Source organism: Eleutherodactylus coqui, chromosome 1, assembly GCF_035609145.1.
Source record: "Eleutherodactylus coqui strain aEleCoq1 chromosome 1, aEleCoq1.hap1, whole genome shotgun sequence".
Lineage (NCBI taxonomy): Eukaryota > Metazoa > Chordata > Amphibia > Anura > Eleutherodactylidae > Eleutherodactylus > Eleutherodactylus coqui.
Genome location: NC_089837.1, coordinates 307434672 through 307458212, shown reverse-complemented (window position 1 = coordinate 307458212; position 23541 = coordinate 307434672). Strand labels below are relative to the sequence as shown.

The following is a 23541-nucleotide window of genomic DNA, read 5'->3' as shown; positions in this document are numbered from 1 at the left end:
AAAAGGAAAATACCTTAATAGAAATCAAATAAGGAAAAATACCCATTTTGTATATGAAAGGATTATGGGGTTGAAAGGTGATAATTAACCAATTTACAGTTTGTAAGCGAAGTACCTCAAGGATATATTGTATACATACATCCTTTAATATCTTCCTTATGCAGATAGAAGCCATAAACATCTGAGTCACATCTCATTGCTTTGTGTTTTAAATATCTATTTAGTGCAATGTTGTACTTTGTATAACATGAAATATTTACAAACAGCTTAATACTAGCTACACTACTAGGCTAAATCCGTATGTAACAGAATTGCTGTGGATTTGCACAATAAGAATTGCAGCGGATTACAGTAGCAGTCATGTGGATGAGAAGTCCATTCCACATTACTGTGTTGATCTCTGGTGCAGTTTGTTTGTGGGTTTTTTAATGGATTTTCCTGCATATCCACAAGTGCAGATTGCAAAGTTCTTTTTTGCCCAAGTTGCATGACTTGATGCAGATTTGCCACTTCCGGCAGCAATTCCATTACAGCTCTACCTACCATTATACAGTTTTAGTCAATGAATTAAACTAATTTGGAAGGCAAAACTGCACGTTTAATACCAGTATGTGATACCTTCACATGGGGTGCATTAGTATAGGAAACAATACAATACACTGTTACAAATTTACAGAATAAAAAGCAGTGTTTACAAAATGTATCTGAGAAGTAATTGTTCACAGAAATTCTGTCCAATTACACCTGAGGATTGGGGAGAAAGAAACAAAACCACAAACATACCAGTGCCACTAGTTCATAAGTCCTTAATGAGACTAAGAGAGAAGTCAGAGGCAGGGATGTAGAAACACTCCGGGAAAGAAAACCCATTGAAACCAGATACTCGCACTAGTTCATGTGACAAGCACGTGCAGGATACACTTGTTAATCATCTTTTCCTTCATCATTGTCTTCTTCAACATCATCATCGTCGTCGTCGTCGTCGTCCTCATCATCATCCTGCTTCTTGTCCACCTCTGAAGTATCTGAGGACTCATGTAAAACTACATACTCCCTGCTGCTGAAGCCAAATTTCAGTACATCTTTCTCTTTCAGTTCATAGTACCGCTGCGGCTCAATTCTTTGGTTGTTCAGGTAAGTGCCGTTGCCAGATCCCAGATCAATGATGTACGGTCTGACCCTCCTACCCGTTGTTCCATCTGGACGGGTAAACTCCACCATCCTACAGGACAGACAAAATTCTGCTACATTATCAGATAACAGCTTGGTTTATCTAAGCATCCTCAGATTAAATGCTAACCCTTCTTGAGTTTTACTTTTTAGAAGCGATTCCCCTGCTAAACCTGTTAACCCTTATTCAGCTATAATAAAGTCTGACAAATTGTTGGCGTCCATACTTTCCTGTGGCAACTCTGTTCCCCCTTACATCTCCCCATTCATATTGTTTGGCCGACTCCATCTGCCTGGATTTTAAGGACTTGTCTCTAATCTTGAAGGACTCACGCCAAGAATATCGCTACCTTATGACACGGTGGAGTCATGAAATAAATCACCTTACTGCACCACAAAACATTTCCAAGTATGTACCCAACTTTTTGTAGATTTATGACTACAGGTCCATGCTGGTGTGAGCACCGCGCTACCTTATTATAGCAGGAAGTGCTACTGTCTGCATTTTATGGAAGAAAAAAAAAACATTTTACCTGTACTGCAAGACAGCATGCTGTTTGGAGCAGGAAGGATGATCTATGGGTATATCTGCAATCCGCCTTTGCCTGCCCAGCAGGTATGCACTTTGTCTATGGATGTACATGACTGGAAGAGCCTCATCATTCTTGAATGGATACAATCGCCAGCGTTTCTTTGGGATACGCGATTCAGGTGGCTCACTATATTTTATTACCACACCTCTGAAAGTATTTGTATCCTCAAGTAATGCTCCAGAAAGTCCAAAATTTGGGGCTTCTTTCTTGTTATTGGTACCGTCAGACTCCTGTCCTTCCTCTCCTTCTTGCTCTTCTCTCTGCCTTCTTTCTCGCCTCCGGTCATTGTGGAATTCCCTTTCTGCTCTCTGTTCTCTAAAATTGGTCTCTTCCCGCTCCCTTTCTCTGTGCCGGGACAGATTAAATCGGCTTCTATCAGTTTGGTCTCTTTGTCTGTTCCTTCTGGGTTCTTCTTCGTCCTTATACGTGGGCTGCCGGTCATCCTGTGTTCTGTGGGAATGCTCAGCTCTTTCCTTCAATTGCAGAGAAGAATATGGTCAGCAATATTTCAGTACACAGAAGGTACACTTATTTCACAGAGCCCATGTCCCCTCCAATGGAAAAGAAAGAAGGACTACTGAATATGGGGAAAGTGCTTTCAGGTGCATTTACATGGGCAAGTGCAATATCAGTTTGAGATACTTCAATATCACACTAGTATATCCATGCTTTTCTTATGCAAGTGAGGTGTTTTGTGAGAAAAAGGCATCATATAGGTGCGGAAGATCACGTTATTCCAATAGTAAAAAGAAAAAAAATCCCACTCGCATGGAACACACACAAGTGCAATGCGATTATTTTTTTTTGCCACATAAGGAAGAATGGGCAAACAAAAAACAAAAAAAAAAAAAACACACCATGAAAAAAAGATTTAAAAGAAGTTCTTTTCTCGGACAATTCCTGTGCATCCTGCAACACACAAAAATCGTGCAAGAAAATCGCCCATGTACATGCCTCTAAAGGAGTTCTACAAACATAGTCCGTGGGGCGGCGAAAATACTGCCCTGTAAAAAAAAAAAAAAAAAAAAAAAAAAAAAAAAAAAAAAAGCTCTGACCACAGGTCCACAGACATCAACAGACTATAGCCCAAGAAGGTGGGCACCAGCAGCAGATGTCTAAGTGCATTGGCTACTTGGCTCCTGGCAATTGTCCAGCCTCATGTGTAGAAGATCACCAGCAAACAATGCGATAGTACAGATACATGCAGCAATCTCCTTCAGACTGATTGCACACGGGTGAGCACGATCCGTGACATTCAAGCCAATATCGCTCTCTGAAACATGCGATGTCCCCGCAGATGTGAGGAGTTTGTGTCAAAACCACCTTTCATCACTTAATGGAAGTAGCGATCCCAGGGCGCAGCGGCAAGCATTTTCCATTGTTTTCAATGGGACACCTTGCATCGCACTCGCATGCCATGCAAGGTTTTTCCTAGCCCCATTGAAAACACTAGGCAAGGCGTTCAAGGGAATGCCGTGATTTTTTTTCCCACAGCACAACGTGGGGGAAGAAAAAGAAAATGCTCATGTATATGACCCTATTCAAAAGAATGGGATTCATATCTGTGTGCCTCACAACGCACAAATCTCACGACTCTCGGTTGTGATAATTTTAGTTTAATCCTGCCCCGATAATACAATCTGACAAAGTACCTGCTTTATTTTGACAGGGACATGTGGTGGGCTTCTGCTCTCACTTCGTTGCCTCCTCCTCCTTGGAGATCTGCTGCGTTTGATTGATGACTTTTTCCTTTTCCCCGGTGACCTACAGGTAAAACAAATGTTGAGGATGGAAGCACATTAGTGGTCATCCAAGGACACTACAGTCAGACTGAACTAAGCTCAAGTGCTGCAAAAAACTTAAGGGTAACTCAGAGGGGTATTCCCATCTGAGATCCTTATAGCTTTAAATCCTTCATGAAAGGGTCTGCCAGCATGCTGGAAAGCAAGAAGACCCCATTGTAGTCAGTTGGTTCTGGCTGGATCCAGTACTTCCGCTTTTCTCCATTTGTCTCTTAACGGTGCTTTTTAGACGGAATGATTGTAATTATAGTTTAAATGAGTGATAATCTTCATTGTTGGCTCACGTTTAGACCGAACGATAATTGCTCACTTTTCATTCGCCAATCATTTTATGCAAGCATATAAAAAAAAGAAAAACCACACATTGTTGGCTCGTTCACTTATTGTTCAGTTTAAACAGCGCTCTCAGTCACTTATAAAGCAAATGTGAAAGACTGAACGTTTCCCGATTAAACGAGCCAACGACGTACCGCCTGTATAGACAGGCTGCATGAGTGAACGACCCAACGATGACGTCACTCGCTCCTTCAAATGATAGTTGGCCCATCTAAAAGGACCCAAAGATAGCTGGACTACGAAAAAGGTTAATGTCAGTGTGAAGCCAGCCGTTAGGATTGTGGCAACAGCCTGGCTTTTCACAACTTCAATAAACTATAGTTGAAAGTTGCATACATAAACGGACCCTTTTCTGGAGGAGTGCTAAACCGGGGTCATGGAAGCCCATTCTCCTAGTATGAGGGGGTCCCATAGCAGGCTATACAGTACATCACTAGTACTCATGAGCTGCGGTAAGCCCTGGTTTACATTGGTGAAGTAGATGGTCACTTGGCTCGTGGAAACATGCTGATTGACAGTCAAGTCCCTCTTTGGGCTCGTGGAAACATGCTGATTGACAGTCAAGTCCCTCTTTGGGCTCGTGGAAACATGCTGATTGACAGTCAAGTCCCTCTTTGGGCTCGCACACACTTGCGGTTTTTTTAATGCGATTGTCAATGGGACGTTCTAATGATAAAAACAAATCACACCAACTTGCGATGCGTTTTTAACATTAAAACGTCCCATTGACATTTGCGTTAAAAAACGCAATTGTGCGCGAGCCCTTATACTGAAAGATAGCCGCTCAGATTGTCACTGGAATCTGAACGATAGCCGTTCCATGTAAATGTCCGCAGCCACTAAAAGCCCAACAATCATTCTACAGGCATAGAAATCAAGCATTCACCTGTGAACAACTGCCTGTTTATTGTGGGGGCAAGTCAGGTACTGACCCCATTAGCTGGGCGCAGCTTCTTCACCAGTGTAGACAGGCTAAAAGAGGTTTTGTCATTAGAGAGAGAAAAAAAAAAAAATCCAATACTTACCTACTCCTTCCCCGTCAGACTTCTTACCACATCTCCTCCCCACCGATCTCCTCCTGGCTCCTGCAGCCCCCAGGGTCACATCACCTCCAGCCGGCCAGATCCTCTTCTGGTTTTGGAGTGTCCATCAGCTGCAGTACGCATCCTGCAGGGCAGTGAACGCTTTGACTGACGTGGCAGGGAATGCCAAATACTCGGCAGCCTGTTTCAGTGCTCACATACGATATTTCACCGCTAGTGTTCATACAGTATATGAAACACTAGCGGCGGGACATTGCGCATGCACAGCTGTGCTAAAGCAGGCTGACGGGGATTCAGATTCCCTGCTAGGCAGTAAATGCTGCGCCACTAGTGACATAACCTACACTGACCTGCAGGAAGCAGAATGACAGCAAGAAGAGGATCCAGGTGGCTGGAAGTGACGTGACCCGGGGGACTGGAGGAACCAGGAGAAGATCTGGTAAGAAGACCACCTGCCTGGGGAGGAATAGGTAAGTATTTATTTTTTTAATGACAGAACCCCTTTAATGGCCATTTAGGCCGGGGTCACAAGGCTGTATATGGAGTTTGTGCGGATTCCAGCCATGAGTCTGCATACAGCCGCATCATGTACTGCACAGGATTTTTTTTCCTGAGATATATATATATATATATATATATATATATATATAGATATATAGATAGATAGATAGATAGATACACACACACACATACATATATACATACATATATACACACACACATATATTATACACACACACACCTTTTTGTCTATTTCCCACGCTGTTGCTTAGCGATGACACAGGAACCCGCAGCTTACACGCAATGCAAGTGTGTTTGGGCTGCCGGTAGGTCTGTGACCGTACAGCACAATGGGCTCTATGGTTGCCGTTTCCACAATGAAATAGAACATGCTGCGCTCTATTTCCCTTCAGCAGATTACACAATTTGACCTGCCAGTGTGACTGTGTAATCCATGCATTTGATTGATCTGTGGAATCCGCAGTTCCTATCCAGCTGTATGAGCCCGGCCTCACAGGACCATTATAGCGCAAAGGTCATGCAGATGAAAAGGTGCAATAATCGTTGCATTCAATTTAGATTGTACTTGTTGTTTCGGGAGGGTCTGATGATGGGACAAGGAGGAGGTGCGCCGAGCCGGGATACTGCTGCTGTCTGGGGTCCGCTCCCTGGATACAGCGGCAGCCACTGCTCTACACACTGCTGTGAGCCGATCACTGACTGCCGCGGGGTGAGGGCTGCGCTTTATGGATCAGAGATGCAATCTCTCTGTTCCGCCTCACCTGCTCTTCCTGTCCGCTCTACTATTTCTGCCATAGAAAAAAAAAAAAAAAAAAAAACACAAACAGACCGGTAACAGAAGGGCGCGAGCTGAAGGCAGCCTCAAGGAAGAGATCCATTGTAATCAATGCGGCGAGCATGAGCCCCGGCAATTACGCCGGGCCGGCAGCGTCACACGGGCTCCCCAGCCGCCCCGTACCTGCTCCTCGTCCCGGCCGCCGGTGAGCCCTCCTCGCTGTTCCCGGACGCCGGGCTGTGTCGGGCCCGGTGCCGTCTGTCCGGGCTCTGCGGCCTCCGTTTCTTATGCTTCCCCTCGTCTTTGACCTCCTTCATCGTCCCGTCGCACTCCGCCCGCAGCCGCCGGAAGTAGCCGAGGTCGCCGGAAGTTGTAGCTTCCGGTTCTAGGCCATTATGCTGCGGCCGGCGTGTAACGAGGCTTTCCTTCCTAGTAAACTGATTTATAGCCTAAACCGTCACCGCAGTAATGGCGGGGTGCCGTGCGGGGCGACCAGCGACAATACAGTGTTTGCTTGTTTTTGTCAGGTTCAATAAAGTTTGATGACAGAGTGATGACGTCGGAGCTCCGCCCAGAGACGAGCAGGTAGTTGCAGATTGTCGGGTTTTCTCTGCTGTGTGTTATTTGTAGGCAAGCTATTACTCCCTGTTCTCAGCCAGTCTAATATTAGACAGCGGCTGTTGGGAATTCCTGGGTGGAGGCCGCCTTGTTGCCTGTCTCACCATCATCTCTGTAGGTCACATGTCCCATTCCCGTCACGTGTCCTTCTAGTGGGGGACCTATGGAGTTTTTATGTTGTACTACTATGAAAAAACGCTAATTACTTTCTTTCTCCATTAGTGGCTGTAGATGTTATTGGTATGGTTTGGGGTACATAAGACATTTTCATCACTTTTTATAATTTTTTTTTAATGAAGACAGTGGAACCCATAGAATGCATTTCTGGCATTGTGTATTGTTTTTTGTTCTTTTACTACATCGCAGGCTGCCAGCTCAATGGCACTGAGGTGAAGCCCCCTCCCTCTATCCATCTATTTAAAAGCCACAGTCAGCACCAACCGCAGCATATCGATGGTTAAACATCCGAGATCTCCGTTATTTCTGACTCCGGCTGTTGTGGAATCACCCGACATTGGCGGTGATAGATGGAGGGGCTGACAGCCTGTCGCTCACCTGTGATGACTTAGTAGAACACAACCGGAAGCTGCTGGGCTGATTCCAAGGTGTCAGTTGGAAATTCAAATCCCATTTAAAGGGGTTCTCCCTCTTTCTTTCTCCCTAGACAGAGACAGCCAAGTACAGCACTCAGGACCCCTGCTCTAGTGATTATTGGGGTCCCAGCAATCATGCTATCCTATGGACTCCTTTTATGCCGAGTGTCTTATCCACTCTATCTTCTGTCTTGCAGGCTATTGCTGCATTTATAACACCTGAATAATCTACATATTTATATTCTGGAGAAGTTAAAACAGTTTAAGAAATAAATAGTGGGGTTTTTTGCGCAGATTTAGGCTTCCTTGCCACGAATGGATTTCCGCCGCATAATTCGCGGAGGAAATCCGCTGCGTTGCCCACAGCTATTAGGTTCTATTGAACCTAATAGCGCAGTGCTCACGGTGCGGAATTCCACCGCGGAATTCCGCACCGTGAAATCTCCCGTCCTCACCCGCGGCATGCTCTATTTGCCGCGGGTGTATGCGCGGCCGGCTTCCATTGCAGTCAATGGAAGCCGTCCGCTCACGCTATCTTCAGCTGTAGCACAGTGGAAGATAGCGTGAAAACGCTTCCCCGCCTACCGCCGCATCATGTGACACGGCCGGCGTGTCACATGACGCGGTGGGCGGGGAAGCATCATGCGGGAGCGAGGACACCGGATCCGCTGGTAAGTATGGGGTCTCCTGGGGGGTGCCGTGACAGGCTTCGCCGCGGCGGAGCCCGTCACGGCCGTGTGCAGCCGGCCTTACTGGTGAAACATTTGTGAAATTAATTTTAAAAGTGGTAACCGATAACCCACAAGTACAGAAGTTTCAGCCCATCAGAGTTTCTAGTTTGGTTGATAGCAGGGGTCCCAAGTGGAGAATCCCACCTCTGACAATTCTTTGTCCTAATGGCCCCTTTAACCTCTTAATGACGTGGCCCCTATTTTTTCTTCCATTTCTGTTTTTTCCTCCCTCTTAAAAAATCGTAACTGCTTTATTTATCCATCGACGTCGCTGTATGAGGGCTTGATTTTGCAGGACGAGTTGTATTTTTCAATCGTACTATTTAATACACCATATAATGTACTGAAAAAGTTTTACAAAATGGAGTGGAGTAAAATGAAAAAAAAAACAAGATCGCGCTGTGATCTCTCTTCATACATACCTCAACGCTGCAGGACATAAATGTACGTCCTATAGTGGGAAGGGGTTAAAGTAACCCTCCAGTCCCAGACAAACAAATATGATTGGAGGGTTGCTTTAAGGCTGGGTTTACACGGGGCGTAATTGCCGTGCAGACTTTCTGCATTGAAATTTCGCTCACAGTTTTTTATCCTGGGATTAGCCAGCAAAGTGGACGAGTTTTGCAAAAATCTCGTCCAAATGCTGTGGCCAGGCTGCGCTGAAATTTACATGCCGTGTGGAATTCAAAGACGGGACAAGACGCTCCAAAATCTGCAGTGAAAGGCCATGGGTTTTGAAGCTGCATTTCTCCTGCAGAAATCTTGCGGTCATTCCGTGAGATTTCCGCAAGATTTCGCTCCCGTGTGACCCCAGCCTAAGAATTATTTCATGTCAAGTGGTCTAAAACAAGAAAAAGTCCCCACCTTCATATCTCAGATTTTTTTCAAAATTGGTGTATTACACACCCATGATATCAGAAGAAATTTCCCAAAGTTTTAGGTTCCTACCGCTAATGGTTCCTGAGTTAGACAACAATTAATGAAATGGCATTTTATAGCTATTAATACATTTAGAACTATGTGATCCTAAAAACTAAAAATTGAAGGTACCATCGTGAACTTTTCTGGTTCCAAAGCTAGCTTGAAAACTTCGCTCGAAGGGTACCTAAAATCTGTCATTCTCCACAAAATGAAATTTGGGCCACGGTAGCATCTATCCAAAAGGTGATATAAACCTGAGATTTGTAACCTGTATTATACTAGTGGTAGTCACTAGAGATGAGCGAGCGTACTCGCTAAGGCAAACTACTCGAGCGAGTAGTGCCTAATGCTAGTACCTGCCTGCTCGTCTCTAAAGATCCGGGTGCCAGCGGGGAGGAACGGCGGGGAGATCTCACTCTCTCCTCCCTGCTCACTCCCGCAACTCCCCGCCGGCACCCGAATCTTTTGAGATGAGCGGGCAGGTACTCGCATAAGGCACTACTCACTCGAGTAGTTTGCCTTAGCGAGTACGCTCGCTCATCTCTAGTAGTCACTATTCTGGTGAATTATCAGCTCCTGAAGACCCACAGGCACTTCACAGCAATCCATCAAATATGTCATTGTTTACAAAAGCTGGGGAGGGCATGGGGAATTAAAAATCTCCTTGCTCCAGGCAACTAAAGGTAGACAAAAACCTGGAGCGGTGACCGAGGGTTGTGGTGAGCAGTCCCTGGTCACGTGATCGCCGTTATTCAATGGATAATGGAGATCATGTAAAAGTAAAAAAAAAAAAGTTTGACGTTTAATCTCCTCTCTCCAATGCGATTGGTGAGAGGAGAGGAAAGTTCTTACTGAAGGCCTTCGCATTTGAACCCCGACACGATCCTTCTCCACGGACCTTCCACGGCTTCTACGTACATGCCCACCCACAAGAAGCCAAACGCAGGAGCCCGGGAGGGCCCTGGAAATGTAAAATCTTGCTCCAGGCTACCAAAGGTGGACAAGAGCCTGGAGCTGTGACCGGGGGCCTTGTTGAGCGATCCCCAGTCATGTGATAAAAAGCTAGCGATCTACCTTAGCCGGTCTCACGCGACCGGATAGAAATTACGGATTCCGCATGCGTTTAATCAGCGGTAATTTGCGGTTCGATCAAATGCATTGGATTCCGCGATTCCGCTCACATTAGCGGGTCGAAATTACGTAATCCACTTACAGAAAACAGAGCGCAGCATGTTCTATTTCACCATGGATATCCTTAACATAGAGCCCATTGTGCTCCATGGTCGCAAATATACCCACAGCCCATACGTAACTACATTATGTACGGGCTGCGGGTACCCGTGTTATCGCTAAGCATCGGCGCGGAAAATATCAACAAAGGTGTACTGCGCATGACCGCCTGTGTGAGTACGCAGTTATGCGGAGTACAGTACGCCGCTGTACGCAGGGCCACAGCTGGGATTTGCCGCGGGCCTTCGCAAGCGGATCTCAAATCCGGCTGTGTGAACCCGGCATTATTTAGAGCGCTACCTGTAATATGTAATTTACAAGACGCTCCGGGAACGCTCGCATTCTTGCAGTTGCAGGAGCAGCTGGTTGAGCGCCTTCTGTGTGTGACCACCGCACCTCCAAGAGCTTACGAAGCCTTACAGAGCGCCACTGTTTACCCACCACTGAGGTCAAGAAATACCCTCTAGAAAAGCATGGAAGGAGGAGGGGGGTACCTGGTGTTATTGCCCCATGTACCCATCCCAACCAGCCCCTGTAATTACCCCTGTCTTTGGACATACCACACAGTTTACATTATTACTTTTATGTAAAATTTAGGGAATGCCAAAAAGGGGTGTGGAGGGGGGGAATATTTTTAGGGAGTCAATTTTTTTTCTGCACAAGTGAGCAATGGGGCCTGGAATTTATTCAGTTGTGCCCTGAAATCCAACGGGTGTTCCCTGCATTATAGGTCTAACCATGTGTCCTATAAGTAGATTAGGGCCACAATGGGTATGTTTCTGAACACGGGACAAACAGGGGTATCAATTTTGGAGTGAAAGTCTTCATTCCTATGTGTGCTGTGTCATTTTAAAAACAGTTTTTTTTTGTACAATTGCAAAAAAAATTACATTTGTTAAGGGGTCTAGTTTTCAAAATGGGGTCATTTGTGGGGGCTCTACCAGTGGGAAATGGGGCCTAAAATGCCTTCAAGCTAAATGACTGTTCTGAAAGCCACCAGCTGCTCTTTTCAGTTTGGGCCCCGTTGTGCATACGGACAACAGATTAGGGCCACAGTGGGTATGTTTCTGAACACGGGACAAACGGGTATCAGTCACAGCTGAGAACCCGGAGGAGAAGCTGTTTTTAACCACTTCTACCTTTTCCTTTCCCAGGTACACAGCACTCAATGAGCACTATGTACTAACAAGTGGAAGTGTTTTTTCCACTATGCAAGGCCGGCGATTACGTGACTGTCGGGATTCCCTGGCACAGCAGACCCTGATTAGCTCTGCCTGTGACTATTGTTACTACAGGGGATGTTTGTCCCTGTAACTGGGGCTCCTATGGATACCTCAGCTACAGTGGGAAAGTGTCAAATAAAAAAAAAAAAGTGAATGTCCTCCAGAGGTCTTATATGAGGGACATAGATGGTAAAAAATATACCGTATGTTCCGGCGTATAAGGCAACTGGACGTATAAGGCGACCCCCCCCCCCACCCCCCCCAACTGTCGCCTTATACGCTGGGAATACAGTGTAAAAGGAAAAAAAAGCAGTACTCAATTGAGTACTCCTCATTGAATGGCTGTGATTGGCTAACTCACGCAGCGTCAGCCAATCACAGCCATTCAATGTTGAATGGCTGTGATTGGCTGACGCCGCGTGAGTTAGTCAATCACAGCATTAGCTTTCTGGAGGCGGGGTTTTAAAGCCCCGCATCCAGAAAGTAATGCTCTGTCGGGGACGAGAAGGCAGCGACAGCCTGCAGCAGCGCTGCAGAACGCCGGGGGAGGTGAGTACTGCTTTTTTTTTTTTGTATACCCGGCGTACAAGACGCCCCCGACTGCAGAGAAGATTTTTTCAGGGTTAAAAGGTCATCTTATACGCCGGAATATACGGTAATCAATTACATAAATAAGTTTTTTAAAAATTACGGAATAAAAATATTTACATAAAAAAGAAAATAACCCAAAGCCGACGCCAACAAAAACCGCCCCTGTATGGACCCTTTAATCCCAAACCATACATATTATATATCAAAACATCTAAAACAAAATGAGGAACCCATTCCCATAATTTATTTTAGCGTAAATATTCACATTTAAAAAAAAATAACTATAAATGTTAAGAAAAATCTTATTTTTAGCTTTTTACCCCCAATAAAACTAAAAAATGGAAACAAAAGTCAGTAAAAAAGATATTTAAAAAATTACCCTATGGCCGCCTGCAGACAGCCTGATCAGATCCCGCTGCGAGAATTCTTGCAGCGGGATGCAGACTCGTGCCTCTGCACAGCCCTGCGGCTCACCCGCTCCCAGCGTCTTCTCTCTGCACTGTGTGCTGGCTGCCGCCCAGCCGGCGCATGCGCAGAGCGGAGCCGGCCCGTCACCAATGACGTTTCTGTGTGGGCCTCTGCGAGATCCGCACAGAAATAGAACATGCCGCGATTTGTTTTCCGTGTGCGTTTTCACGCGGACAAATCGCGGCCGTCTGCCTAGGATTGTATTATCTAATGCAATCCTATGGCAGCAGGCACGGGCGGAAATTCTGCGGGAAATCCCGCTGCAGAATTTCCGCCCATGTGCAGGGGGCCTATATGTCACGGGAAATAAAAAGCAGCAAAAAATTTTTGGTAGCTGACTGAAAAAAATATTGGGAAGTGAAACCATCACATGGGTAAAATCTGTAAATAGTGTCTGGTCCTTAAGGGGTTAAACAAGTGATGTCACCACTAATTATTCACGCTCGTGCAGAATGTTTAGACAGGCAGATCATCGCTGCGCATCATTCACTTTTTGTATACTTCCTATGAGAAGCACTGAGCGGGGGATGTTTAGACGTAGCAAGAAGTGAGCGACCCAGCGATGATTTTTACACGGGCTGAAATTGAGCAACAAACAAAAAGCACGCGATGGCTCTTGTTTAGACGTAACAATTATCGCGTACTTTAGTTCGTCTGAACGAATTTTGAGCGGCATTCGTTACGTGTAAATGGGCCGTTGGGCTCCATGATTTTATGCACCGCATTACCGCACTTTGTGATTGCAGCAGACTGCAGTATTGCAGTATAGATTCACCAAAAGTTTTTGATAAATTTGAAGTATTTCATGGCTACTTTGTCGTGGAACTTTTTCTAGATCCATTTAGAATATGTTTAGGTAGATCTAAAAGTGTCTAAAATGCAGACAATATCTTTATGTTTGAATTTGGGAAAGATTTCTGGTACATTTCACTTCGCACTATTGGATGAGCAGTGAAGCAGAGGTATTGCAGTGCGTATGACCACAATGCTCAAGGTTGTACTCACACAGTGGTTTTGTCATCATTTCTACAAAACCGCAATAAAGCTGCACTGTGTAAACACAAGCTTGTGTGATGCTAGATGATACCAACTGTAGATAATTGTGTTGTGGTTGTGTTTTGTTAAGAATACAAGGAGCCACATTTTGGAATTTGGGAAAGGTGAGCTTTACCTGAAAGCAGCTGATATGGTGTATGTAATGCTTCTGTGTGTTCCCATTCTAGTATGTCCGAGGATGCAGCCGTGCTTTGTGTCCATCAGTCCCTTAGACGGTGCTTGGATGCTATAGAGCAGCATCAGGAGGAATGGAGCAGCGCTATACTGGAGTGTGGGCCCTTAGTCCGCTCACTAAGTAACCTGGCCGAGCAGCTGCAGTCTTGTCAGAAAGTTACCTTCTCAAAGACTCCTCTCAGTGGTTTTACGGATCTACAGGATCGACTTCGCTATAAGCTCCAGGCAGCAGTTGATCTCACTCTGGAGAAGCTGCACGATGAGATGTAAGTGTTTGCTGGGATTAGAGTTTACTTTTGTTTATTTGATGCATGATTTTAAAGAGATTCGCTCATCAGATTGATACTTCAGAATAAAGCATCCACGGGGCAACAGGCATCCTTGTCCTGGTTTATGCTGCCCGTTGCTTGGAAGTATGAATCTGATGATCGAATCCCTTTAAATCTGTATATATTATTAATGTAAGCAGTGCAGAACTATATATTAGATGCCTGTCGGTGGATCCTTTAGAGTTTGATATCCTCCATCAGTAGGTATGGAGACCGTGGAGCATATCGCTAAACAAGTATTAAATCTATTATGTATTTTATCCCCCCTTCCCCAAATAAATAAGTATTGGACACATTAATTACCATGCATTTCCTTGCTTGCAAGGCAAATCAAATATATATGTTTATCAGGAAGTTAACCCCTTAGTGACGACCCTCTAGTGTTTTTACGTCCTGCAGCTGCAAGATGTGTATGGAGGGAGATCGCGCTGCGACCTGCCTCCTTACATCGCGAGTGTCAGCTGTTTCCTACAGCTGACACCAGTGGAAAACAGCCATGACTAGCCGCGCGACCGTTCGGGGCTGTCAACCCTTTAAATGCTAATGTCAATTCTGACTGCGGCATTTAAATCCCCCGAACCCTTACAGCCCCCGCGTGATGAGATCGGGAGAGCTGTGCAGGTGTCATGGCAGCCGGGGGCATTCTGAAAGGCGTGGGTGGCTTGATAGACTGCCTGTCAGATTGCAGTGTGATATAATAAAAAGCGATCAAAAAGCCGTATGTATTCCAAAATGTTACCAATGAAAACAACAGGATGTCCCGCAAAAAATGAGCTCTCACACAACTATGTAGACGGAAAAATAAAAACGTTATTGTGCGCAGAAGATTGAGACAGAAAATAATTTTTAAAAAAAAATCTAAAAAAAAAAAATACAAGCAGTACAGCAAAAAAAAAAAAACCTATAAAAGTTTGGTATCGTAGTAATCGTACTGACCCATAGAATAAAGTTAAAATGTCATTTTTGTTGCAGTTTATGCGCCGTAGAAACAAGACACACCGAAAGATGGCAGAATATTGTTTTTTTCCATTTGTCTCCACTTAGAATTTTTTTTAAGTTAGGTTGCGTTAAATAGTACCATTGAACAATATAACTCGTCTCACAGAAAATAAGCCCTCATACAGCTAGATCAATGGATAAATAAAAGAGTTATGATTTTTTTAAAAGGGGGGAGGAAAAAATGAACATAGAAGAAAACAAAAAAGCTTGGTCACTAAGGGGTTAAGGAACATATTTGTCAGCCAACATCTATATCTCTTGTAATGTATTACATTTTAAATAAATAAGACCCTTCCTGTCAGAGACCTGCTGCTTTACTATGTAAGTATTAGGTGTGTGTGTGTGTGTGTGTGGGGGGGGGGGGGGTTATACATTTTTTACACGTAGAACAAGACTCTATATGCTAAATTTATTGGAATGTATCTAATGTTTTTCTATTATTCAAATAATTTTTGCTAATGGCTTCAGGAAGGTAAGACATACGCTGTATGATAAGATTTAAGGTGATTATTGTTGCAGGTGCAAACTCCAAAGAGTGAGGGACTCTGTGAGCCACCAGGTCGGACTGGTCCTCCACGTCTATGAGGTCAACGGAGAGAAGCTTGGCCTTGAAGCATCGCTGGAACGCACTTCTCATAGCCCTTCTATAGCCGACATGTTAGAGTGGCTGCAAGACACAGAAAAATATTACAGAAATCAGTATCCTTTGGAAATGATAGTTTTGATGTTTAAAGGAAAATTGTGCACACAACATAATGATTTGTATATACTGCCTATACATACAAAGATTTCAGTTTGTTTTTCAATAGAATTGTACAGATAATGGGTCACATTGGAGGTGGAAATATATCTTTGTTGGATGTTGACCATGACAAAACATGGCATTTCTGTTATGGTTTAAATATTTAATTGTTGTTACAAACACCATGAAACAATGTTACATCATACATTGTCATGATACATTACAGATCATCATGAAGTAAAGTGCAGCCTAATGGCCTAAGAGTCCTGGTTCACACTAATCTAGAACTGATAAACAAGCTGGCATTTTGGTTTTAAGCCTTGGAGACAAGGGTCTAATAAGTAAGAAAGCCTATCAGGGAGGTAGGGAATAGCTGACAGGAAAGAAGGAAATGTAAGAGTAGAAATAGAAAAAGTGAACTAGATGAGAGAGATATTTAGAAAGAGGATAGTTCTATCCTAGGGGTAAAAGGGTATCACCGAAAGGAGCGCCATCTCTGGTGAGAACTGAATCGTGTTCCTAGTAACCACATTATACAGAGCGTTCACCTCCTTCCACTGATCTGAAATCAATGGGCATGACCACCATAAATGTATAACCTACGTCCCCTTTGCATCTCCAACATCTAACTTAGTACTGGGGGAAGATCCTGGCCAATTGCTCCAGGGTTCTATACCACTGTGTGTGAATTTTAAAATTAAGTTCTTGGATCTTGCCTGACACGGACACTTGTGCATAAGGATAAAAACTTTGGTCTAAGGCCTCCCTCACACAGGGCGTTTTGTACGGCGTTTAGCGCTGCCTTTTCAGCCCAGCGCTAAACGCTGTACAACACTCCCATTCATTTCAATGGGGCTGCTCACACCGGGCTGAAAACGCAGCGTCATGCAACGCTGCGCTTTGACAGCGATGCATGTTCTATTTTTGGGCGTTTTCAGCCCTGCGTCGCCCATTAAAATGAATGGGCAGCGGTTTTAGCACTGCTGAAAACGCGGCAACACTTGGTGCCGCGTTTTTGGCAGCGTTAAGCGCTTGCCGATTTTCGGGGTGAGGGCTTGCAATAGAAGCCCTACCCCGAAAATCAGCCCCAACTAGGTAGAGAAAAAAAAAACAATACTCGCCTAGCCGCTGCAGTCTGGGTCGCGGCCGCTGGTCTCTGCCGCTGATCCGCGCTTCCTCTGCACTCACAAGTCTATTGCCGTAGGCCAGGTTTGAGAACCCCGCCTCCAGCAATAGAGTGCTGTGATTGGGCATCGAGCAAGCGCCGACAACCAATCACAACACTCTATTGCTGAGGCAGGGTTCTCAAACCTGGCCTACGGCAATAGACTTGTTAGTGCAGAGGAAGCCCGGATCAGCGGCAGAAATCAGCGGCCGCGACCCGGACTGCAGCTGCTAGGTGAGTATTCTTTTTTTTTTTTTTTTTTTTTCAGCAGCCAAAATGCTGGCATAAAGTATGCCAGCGCTGCTGAAACGGGGCGGAATCTGCAGTAAACGCAGCGTTAAAAAACGCTGCGTTTCTGCAAACGCCCTGTGTGAGGCAGGCCTTTGACTCCTCCCATCAGCTCCCAACCCAGATCCCAATCCTTCTCCTATTCCCTTACATAAGTCAGATCCTCCGCTTGTGTCTCTTCCTCCAGTGTTAATCAGTTGAATGTTGAGATCCTGCATGTTCTCCCATTAGGGGAAATGCTGAGTTTTTTAAATGTGGTGAGTGGAGACATTAGTCTGGCAAGCTCCCCCAGGGAATTGATGTGATGTACAATTTGCAAGTATTGGAGCCACACTCCCCTGAGGGGACCCCCCTGCTCCAACAGTTCCCCCAGTGGTTTATGCCCCGATCCTGAAACTAGATCTCTCACCAGGAATCGGGTTCTCCAGTCTGTCTAATAAAGATCCTCCCTTGAAAAACATGTGTAAATCCGGGTTACCCACCAGCGGTGTTAAAGGTCTCGGTCTAGATATCAGGTGTGATTTAGAGTCATAACCCCCCCCCCCCCCCATGTCTCATGGAGACTCCCAATAAATGGTGACAAATGGTTTCCACCCGGTAACTAGGGAACGCCCACCACCTGGCAAGGTACGGAAATCTGCTTTATCTCTACCCATAATTTTTGTTGACCATTATGGATCAAGTCGATAACACATTTACTTAGTACAGCTTTGTAATATAATGTAAAATTAGGGAGGCTCGTACACCCTTGGTTCTTATGTCTGGTGAGGCTCTCTCTCTTCAACCTGGGTTTACTGCTTCCCCAAATATAGGACATAATTCTCTTCTGAATGCTCCTAAGGAAAAGAGCTCGGTAATTTAATGGGTAGTGTTTGGAAAAGATATAGGAATTTGGGAAGGGTGCTCATTTTGATTACATTCTTCCAAACCGAGAGACGGCCAATCCCCTCCATCTAGTTTAATCCTCCTCCAAGGGTGACATAAGGGGTTTATAGTTCTTTGAAAATACCTGCTCCAGGTTCGCTGTAATATTGGTTCCTAGGTATTTTATGCTGTCTTCCTTCCACAAGAAGGAGAAAGAGGTTTTTAACGACTCTACTTCGGGTCTGGGAATGGTCATGTTTAAAATTTCTGACTTGCTAACATTAACTTTAAAGTTGGACAGTCTACCCAACCTCTCAAATTCCTTCAGAATCAAGGGGAACGCTACCCTACGATTAGATGTAACTCTCGCTTGACCTCTACTGAGATCGGGTTTGGTGCAAAACATGGCATTTTAACAGAGATGTGCAGACTTTTTATATCCACTGTAGATGTACACTTAATTCTGGGCAAACATTTTGGAAAAAATGCTGTAAAGTGAGTATTTTGTTTTTCCAAAATAGAAGGCATCTGATGGCTTTTAAAGGGGTTGTCCCGCGCCGAAACGTTTTTGTTTTTTTTTTCAACACCCCCCCCCCCCCCCCCGTTCGGCGCGAGACAACCCCGATGCAGGGACTTAAAAAAAAACCAGCACAGCGCTTACCTGAATCCCCGCGCTCCGGTGACTTCTATACTTACCGGTGAAGATGGCCGCCGGCATCTTCTCCCTCTGTGGACCGCAGCTCTTCTGTGCGGTCCATTGCCGATTCCAGCCTCCTGATTGGCTGGAATCGGCACGTGACGGGGCGGAGCTACACCGAGCCCCATTGAGAAGAGAAGAAGACCCGGACTGCGCAAGCGCGGCTAATTTGGCCATTAGACGGCGAAAATTAGTCGGCTCCATGGGAACGAGGATGCTAGCAACGGAGCAGGTAAGTGAAAAACTTCTTATAACTTCTGTATGGCTCATAATTAAAGGGGTTGTCCCGCGCCGAAACGGGTTTTTTTTTTTTTCAACCCCCCCCCCCGGTCGGCGCGAGACAACCCCGATGCAGGGAGGTAAAGAAAGCTTACCGGAGCGCTTACCTTAATCCCCGCGCTCCGGTGACTTCAATACTTACCGCTGAAGATGGCCGCCGGGATCCTCTGTCTCCGTGGACCGCAGCTCTTCTGTGCGGTCCATTGCCGATTCCAGCCTCCTGATTGGCTGGAATCGGCACGTGACGGGGCGGAGCTACACGGAGCCTGCATTCTGCACGAGCGGCTCCATAGAAGACTGCAGAAGACCCGGACTGCGCAAGCGCGGCTAATTTGGCCATCGGAGGGCGAAAATTAGTCGGCACCATGGAGACGAGGACGCCAGCAACGGAGCAGGTAAGTATAAAACTTTTGATAACTTCTGTATGGCTCATAATTAATGCACAATGTATATTACAAAGTGCATTATTATGGCCATACAGAAGTGTATAGACCCACTTGCTGCCGCGGGACAACCCCTTTAATGCACAATGTACATTACAAAGTGCATTAATATGGCCATACAGAAGTGTATAGACCCACTTGCTGCCGCGGGACAACCCCTTTAAGTCATGTTATTCAGCGTAAAGAAGTGAAATCCACGATCATCACCCATGCAGACGATCCGCAGTATTCCGCATTCATTCAAAAAATAGAACATTCGCATGTCCGCTTACATGAGCAGACAGAAATTGCGATTTCTGCTTGCAGAAATGAAATCGCAGCATGTTCTATTTTCTTGTGGATTCTACATGGACAGCTTCCATTAAAGTCAATGGAAGCCATCCAACCAGCGGCCATCTGCAATTGACATTGTAGATAGGTCACGGGTACCTGCCTTATCGCCTAGTGACAGTGTGCGAAAATCAGTGATTTGAAAAAAAAAAATCTGTACTGCGCATGTTCGGCAGCAAGCAGACGGGTCAATCCACAATACAGATTTAAACAGGTACAGACAGACGCCGGACGGGAATAGGGCCGGATTCCGCTTTGGGGTCCCGCATGCGGAATCCGGCCCGTCCGTGTGAGACTAGCCTACGCCTATATCCATAGATGATCTGTGGTTATTTCTCCAAGATAAAAAAACCTCTCCACCGAATTCCTTCAAAAACTGTGTACAAGTGTACCTAGAACAGCAACCCAAAACCCGCTTATTTATTGCAAAGTGCCAACACTTCAGGGGGCGGGGCTTATCACAACGTATGAGTTATAAAAAGTACAGGGCCGTTTCAAAATGGTCAGGGAGGAACACCCTGTGTTTTTTTTCCTAGCTGGAGCACAGGAGTACCATAAATGTGGATTTAGACTGGAAATGGTTGTGTACCCGCAGCTGATTTCATGCTATGCGGCGCTCCCCCTCAGATCCTCCAAAGGCTTCCTGCTGTCAATGCTCCCCGACCTTTGGTTCCCAGCAGCCTGTAGTGGCCTCACCTGACCAGCATCACCTGACCACCAGCACCGCACCTGACGAGGCTGCTGGGATACTCTGTAAGTGGGAAGCCTACGGAGGAGGTGAGGGAAAGCGCCGCATAGTATGAAATCGGCTGTGGATAAGCAGCTGATATTCAGTCAAAATCCACACCGATGGTACGGATTTTGACAGTTTTTTTGGATGCGGAAATGCTGCCTAATTTGCCACGGAAATGTCTACGTGCAGAGTGGCCTCGGTAGTAATAATGGCCCTTATATCGGCCCCAGTAGTAATCTTGTTCTCCACAGTGACCTCAGTAGTAATAGTAGTAAGAATGACCCCTATATTGGCCGCAGTAGTAATAGTGACCCCCCACAGTGGCCTCAGTAGTAAGTGGCTCCTATATCGGCCCCAGCAGTAATGGTGACCTCCACAGTCACTCCAGTAGTAACAGTGGCCCCTATATTGGCTCCAGTAGTAAAGGTGACCCTTTAGATCTAATGTTAGACTCTGGAAACCAGCTTTCTTTTTTCAATATTGCTGCTTTCTATTTTTGCCTTAATTACATAGGGACTGTTTAACCCTTTGCATACTGAATTTTATAAAGGGTTAACTACACCTTTTTTGGTTACACAATTATATGGCCCTTTTTAGTGATACCATATTATAAGAGTACTAATCTTCCTGTAACCCTCTCCTTTTCCAACACACCCTCAAAGGATTAGGGCACTAGATATCTACAAAGTGTGCTTATTGTTCCTGATGGGTCACTATGTAATAAAGTAATTGAACCCAAAGTGGGAACACAATACACCTGGTTCTCCTTCAATGTTTTATGGACAGGGGACTTTGACTAGATCAAGAAAGTGTAGTTTTGTGAGAAGCATAGCATACTACAATACACTATTTTCTGGCTCTCTAGAAAAAACATTTCTTTCTTTTAGTCCTGGATTCCTTAATTAAGGCGAATTTCCTGAGACTACAAATAAAAGACTTTGCCTTACCTGTCTCTATGACCCTGCTGGATTAATGGCTGGAGGATATCATTCCACATACGCTACAAATACTCATTAAGTGGCTTAGATGCCCAGTATCCATTTAATAGTGAGGTCCCGAAAAGACGGTTTATCTGATTGAGGAGCCAAGGAATAATTTGTCTTTCTCTCATCAAAAAAAGAAATATTTCCGATGGCCCTCACGTTTCACACTACATATGTTTTGTTCTGTCCAATTTTAGATTTCATTAATAAAGTTAGTAAATTTTAACAGGTTCTTCGTCGGTGATTACATTAAAATTTATTTGAAGAATTACTGCCCCGGTGACTACTATGTTCTAAATTAGATGCACACACAAGACAAAATTACTTGTAAGTTCTCTTATTCAGCCACGGAGCAGTTGGGTAAATCAAGTAATTTGCAAGTAGTTTCTTTAACCATGATATAGATACCTACAAAGGAAGCTTCTTCTAGAAGTTCGGCATAATCAATTGTCAGACATCAAGAATTTAGTACATTCTTGGGAAAGCCTAAATGATAAATTTACAGCAAAGCAACATCTTGTGGAAGGTATTGTAACAGTTACATTTTTGCTTACATCTGTATAGTTCTAAAGTAAGGAACTCAAATGAGGAGCAGGAGAATTGGAATATTCCACCACATCTGTTCAAAAAAACTGTGTGACTACGTAACACATGGCCATGCTTGGATCACCAAAGCAAGATCTGCTCTGGCTAACAAAAGGGTCTTGTGATCTCTGGAGTTCCTAATTGGATGCTTGTCCTGATGGGTGGATTAGATTCTTCTTATTTTGTGGCATCTGTAAACATGCCTTCCTACATGAGCTTGATCAATTGACAAAATAAAACTATTAACACTTCTACTTTTGGAACCTTGGATTGCAGGCTGAAATCAGCAAAGCCTTAATTTTCCTAGAGATAAGAATGATAGCGATGTTCTAGTTTGGATGATTATAGTGTAAGGCTGGGTTCACACAGGGCGGATTTGCCGCAGAAATTCTGTATGGAATTTCGCTGCGGCTAATCCTGGGATTAACCAGCCATGTGGACGAGATTTGTCAAAAATCTCGTCCACGCGGGACAGCCAATCCATCGCTGCAAAGCCAACACTGCGGCGTGGATTCTCCGTCCGCAGCATGTCTATTTTTTTTTTTTCCCGTTGCAGCCGTGCTCCTCTGTATGGAGGAGCTAGCCGCAACGGAAAAGCATGCTGCCAAGCCGCGGATTTTGAAGCTGCGATTATCCTGTGGAAATCTTGTGGTTTTTCGCTGCGGCAAAACCGTGAGATTTCATCCGAGAATACGTCCCATGGGAACCCAGTCTAAGGGGATCTACTGTACTGTGTAGATATTTAAAAGGACAAATTAATGTTCTGTTTAAAAGGCAGTGTAGGAAAATGACCATTAGTTGCATACAAGTCCACCTAATATCTTAGAACTTTGTACCTATTTACCTAAGTCCCATGGTGTATTTATGGCCTTTTTACATGCAAAGTTTATTGCTCAAAATTCTTTCAGACGGCCAAAAGTGAGCGATAATCATACGTGTAAGAGCGGGCAGTCATGCACTATTCGTTCACTTGCCATTAGTCTCGGATTTTTAGCCAGCATAAAAACCTTAGTATGGCCACTCAAAAGACATTTCATTTGAATTGAATTTGTCCAGTCTTTTGAAAGGCTGCACCATGTTTTTTGTTTGCCTTGCATACACAATGTTTACTCATGCCAGGAGAGAAAACAGTGGAATCTGCTGGCCAGATAATCCCTCGCATAAACACATGCCCAGCTGAGCAAACAACTGGTTCTATTTCTACTAAGGTTTACTTTACCTAATGAGGGAAATAGAGAGGATTAAAACCATTATCTGT

At 44.8% G+C, this 23541-nt stretch overlaps 2 protein-coding genes across 4 annotated transcripts in view; one reads left to right on the top strand and one right to left on the bottom strand.

Annotated features, from left to right (window-relative positions):
* Positions 1-576: 576 nt before the first annotated feature.
* Positions 577-6710, bottom strand: SNIP1 (Smad nuclear interacting protein 1). The gene is made up of 4 exons (XM_066574872.1): positions 6425-6710; positions 3416-3527; positions 1704-2236; positions 577-1222 (listed from the first exon to the last, which is right to left on the bottom strand). The coding sequence occupies exons 1-4, from the start codon at positions 6556-6558 to the stop codon at positions 925-927; spliced, it is 1077 nt and encodes a 358-aa protein (XP_066430969.1). The 5' UTR covers positions 6559-6710; the 3' UTR covers positions 577-924.
* AIRIM (AFG2 interacting ribosome maturation factor) overlaps positions 5390-23541 on the top strand; it is a 33427-nt gene continuing 15275 nt past the window's right edge. The window contains exons 1-4 of one of the 3 annotated variants that reach the window (XM_066574881.1): positions 5390-5414; positions 13840-14112; positions 15694-15873; positions 22103-22224. In XM_066574881.1, the coding sequence (XP_066430978.1) occupies positions 13841-14112; positions 15694-15873; positions 22103-22224 (574 nt within the window). In that variant the 5' untranslated portion in view covers positions 5390-5414; position 13840. Of the gene's footprint in view, positions 5415-6715; positions 6827-6952; positions 6974-13839; positions 14113-15693; positions 15874-22102; positions 22225-23541 lie in introns of those variants that run through there. The other 2 variants (XM_066574879.1, XM_066574888.1) reach the window with 2 other exon arrangements.

Excerpts from the sequence above, each read along its gene's own strand:
- SNIP1 (XM_066574872.1), bottom strand. The coding sequence starts at position 6,558 with ATGAAGGAGGTCAAAGACGAGGGGAAGCATAAGAAACGGAGGCCGCAG. Across the intron at positions 3,528-6,424 it reads GCGGCCGGGACGAGGAGCAG|GTCACCGGGGAAAAGGAAAA; the intron begins GTACGGGGCGGC and ends TTTTACCTGTAG. Across the intron at positions 2,237-3,415 it reads TCCCTGTCAAAATAAAGCAG|GAAAGAGCTGAGCATTCCCA; the intron begins GTACTTTGTCAG and ends CTGCAATTGAAG.